Source organism: Platalea leucorodia (genome assembly GCF_965183815.1).
Source record: "Platalea leucorodia genome assembly, contig: HAP1_HAP1_SCAFFOLD_427, whole genome shotgun sequence".
Taxonomy (NCBI): Eukaryota; Metazoa; Chordata; class Aves; order Pelecaniformes; family Threskiornithidae; genus Platalea; species Platalea leucorodia.
The window spans coordinates 16,693-20,126 of record NW_028121159.1 but is presented as its reverse complement, the minus strand read 5'-3'; the positions used below and the strand labels follow the sequence as shown (position 1 = coordinate 20,126).

General features: G+C 48.1%; 1 protein-coding gene across 1 annotated transcript; it reads left to right on the top strand.

Moving 5' to 3' along the window:
- Window positions 1-1,712: 1,712 nt before the first annotated feature.
- LOC309604173 (olfactory receptor 6E1-like) lies at window positions 1,713-2,666 on the top strand (the record flags this gene model as incomplete). The annotated part of the gene is made up of 1 exon (XM_082339083.1): window positions 1,713-2,666. The coding sequence occupies one exon, from the start codon at window positions 1,713-1,715 to the stop codon at window positions 2,664-2,666; it is 954 nt and encodes a 317-aa protein (XP_082195209.1).
- Window positions 2,667-3,434: the final 768 nt, after the last annotated feature.

Here is a 3,434-nt window from a genome sequence, read left to right as displayed (position 1 = left end):
GCAGGGCAGTGACCTGAGCTCAGGTCCAGCACAGCTGCCTGCTTCTCCTCCAAGAGGGCGCTCAACAGAGGCAGGACACACAGCCCTCCCACAGCCCTCCTCACCTCACAGGCAAGCCCTGGGTGGGCAGGGCAGGCCCACAGGGCCTGGAGAGGACCAGTGCCCAAGGTCCAGCCCACACCTGCATGAGGGTGGGGAGTCAGAGCAAAAGTACCCCTGGAGATGCTGGGGATTGAACCCAGGACCTCCCACATGCAAAGCAGGTGCTCTGCCACTGAGCTACATCCCCTGTTTTAGTCTCAGAAAATTTCCCAAAGGAACCCAGTGCAGAGCTTCCCCTATGCCAGACTAGAGGCAAAGAACAAGCCGGGCATTTGGGATCTAAGACTAGCCTGAGCCCCAAGCTAAAATGTCAGTGCAAACACGGAGCACTGCCCTGTACTGATCTTCCCATTTTACTCCTTGTGCAAGTGCTACCCATTCTGCCCTGGGACAGAGCCTAAGGGGACAACAGAGCCTGTGGAGAAGATCTCTTTCACTGCTTCAAACCCACCATCTCCTCCTCTCCCTCTCCTTCCCTTGCACTTGGAATCATCCTACTTCGTCAGTCATCTGCTCTGCTCCTTTCCATGTCTAAAAACAAATATAAAGATGAAGGGAAAAACATCAGTCTTTATTGCATATAGTTTTCTTGTGCTTCCTTCTCTTAGATGTCTATTTTGATTAAAAAAAAAGAAACAAACAACAAACCCTTAATAAATGAGTGATTTGAGACTTGAATAGTGAGTTTCATCTACTTGGCTGCAGGTGCCTGTGCGAACTGGTTTTCCCCAGGCTCCCTCTAGAGTCAATGGAAACAAGAGAAAACGCTAGAGGCTGGTTCCTCCCAACCTATAACTGGCATGCAAAAGAAAGGTTACAAATCCCTTCCAGATGCTCTTCTCTTGCTCTGCGTTTAGGTCAGGACATTTGATAGCAATAACAATGAGCAACTCTTTGGAAACAAGCGTGTTTCAGTGCAGACGGATGTCAGATGAGATTGTGTGACAGACTGTGTGGAGTCATCATACCTTTCAGTCATTATTTAGAGTACGAAAGAAGACAAGTTATACTTGGTCCCTATTCCACCCCCTCCCCCTCTCCTGAAGAAACAGAGAGCAAGAAGGTGTGGAAGGAAGCAGGGGATTACAAAAGAGATGCTGGATATTACTTATTTTGAAAACAAGAGACTCTCAGGGATTCCTAGTGCAAAAAGGCGAGTACCTCTGAAAAGTAGAAAGACTAGCTTTCATCATACATATTTGATTTGATTTGATGGTTTAGCATTTGTGCAACAGAAGAGATGAGTTTGGCACATTGGTGTGACATGTTTGCAATAGGTCTGAGTGAATGTGGAATTTGCCAGGAATGGGGTGAAATAGCTCGCAGCCTCTTTAAAATCTTCTGCTCTGGAGAAAGAATCCTTTGGGAGTGTTTGAGAAAGGTAGAAAGACGACAACAAATTCTCTGAGGACTCAAACTGAAACGTAAACCAGAAAAATCAGGGGGTGAGAAAGGCTTGAAGGACTCTCTCTCTCTCTGTGCTATCTAGGAGGAAGACTGCAAGCAAGGAAAGAAGCAGAGAAGGAAGGATTCCTTTCATCCAGACGGTGAAATAATCACACTTGGGTTTTGCCATCTTCCTGTCTCGGCAGGATGAACTGAAATTCAGCATGGGAGCAGAGAATGAAACTGCAGTTACTGAGTTCATCCTAGAGGGTTTCTCAGGGCTTGATCAAAGCCTACAGCTATTTCTCTCTCTGCTCCTTCTGCTCATATACCTGACAACAGTGATGGGGAACGCAACCATCATTTTCCTCGTGCATGTGGATCACCGCCTGCAAACCCCCATGTACTTTTTCATCAGCAATCTGGCCTTCCTGGAAATCTGGTTCACATCCTCCACAAGCATCAAATTGTTTGTGATCCTGAGTTCTGGTAGGAGAACGATCTCACTAAGCAGCTGCTTTGCCCAGTCCTGTTTCCATTTTGCCCTGGGCTGTACAGAGATGGTTCTACTTGTTGTCATGTCCTTTGACCGCTACGTTGCCATCTGCCAGCCTTTGCGTTATGCTGCCATCATGAAGCCTCAGCTCTGCATCCACCTGGTTGTTGCTGCTTGGGTCATTGGCATCACAGCCTTCAGTTACCATCTGGTCCTCCTCTACAAGCTGACTTTCTGTGGCTCGAACAAGATCCACCATTTTTTTTGTGACAACTCCCCCTTGTTCAAATTGTCCTGCTCTGACCCCAGCCTGCTTTGGAAAACAGACTCTGTTTTGTTATCGTTTATCCTACTGGGTTCCTTATGTTTAACTCTGGCATTTTACATGGGCATCCTTTTCTGTATTCTGCACCTGCCAGCAGCTGCTGGGAGGAAAAAAGCTTTTACTACGTGTTCTTCCCACCTCACCACCTTGGCCATTGCATATGGGAGCTGCATTGCTCTCTATGTGCGTCCTTCCAGAGATGTTTCCTTGGAGACAAACAGAACTGTGGCTTTGCTGAACACTGTCCTGTACCCAGTCTTAAATCCATTCATCTACAGTCTTAGAAACAAGACTGTGCTACTGGCCCTGAACGAAGCCATTGCCTGTGCAACAGCACAGCTTTTCCCCCAATCCTGATGCATTTCTGGACAGCAATTCCAATGAGCTGCTATGTTAAATATGCTAAATAATACCAGTGCATAGGTATGTAACCCTCAAATACAGATGCCTCAGGAGATGCATGTTCTTGTTGGGTTGTGTTAGGTTTAGTGATAGAAGCTCATCTGCACACACAAAGAAGGCGCTACTGATGGCAGGAGGAGTAACTCAGTCAACACTCTGCCCCAGCTGCTCCCAGACCTGTCACAGGAGAGCCACCAGCTCATCAAGACCCCATCTCCACAAAGCGAGAAGAGCACAGAGGCACCGTGGCAGGTGGGAACCCAAATGACAGGCTCCTGAGGAAGGAACATCTTGTCCCAGCTCCTTCCAGGGCTGCCCTGGGAGAGCCGTCAGCCCCGTTGTCCAGGTGTGAAACCCACCAAGAGGAGTCACTGCGAGCAGCTCTCTGGATCACCATTTGGACTAAGGGAATTGTCACCTAAGGGCGTAGGACACATTATGGGATGCAGGGGAAGAGCATTTTTGGATTGCACAGGACTTTTATCATGGGAAGTTTAGGGGAGGACCCTGACCAGTGCAGTCTGTCCTGTCTTCTCACTAAATTTAATTTCTAGCTCATTGCTGTGTGGGGGAATCTCTCTTCTGCGTGAACACGTGAGCACAGGGGGATGAGTGCAGCAACTGGAGAAGGACCAGGGGGTCAGACAGCCCGTATGTCATTAGTGCCAGCAACTGAGAGACCAGCGTGACTGGACTTAAGAGTTTGTGTGTGTGTGTGTGTGT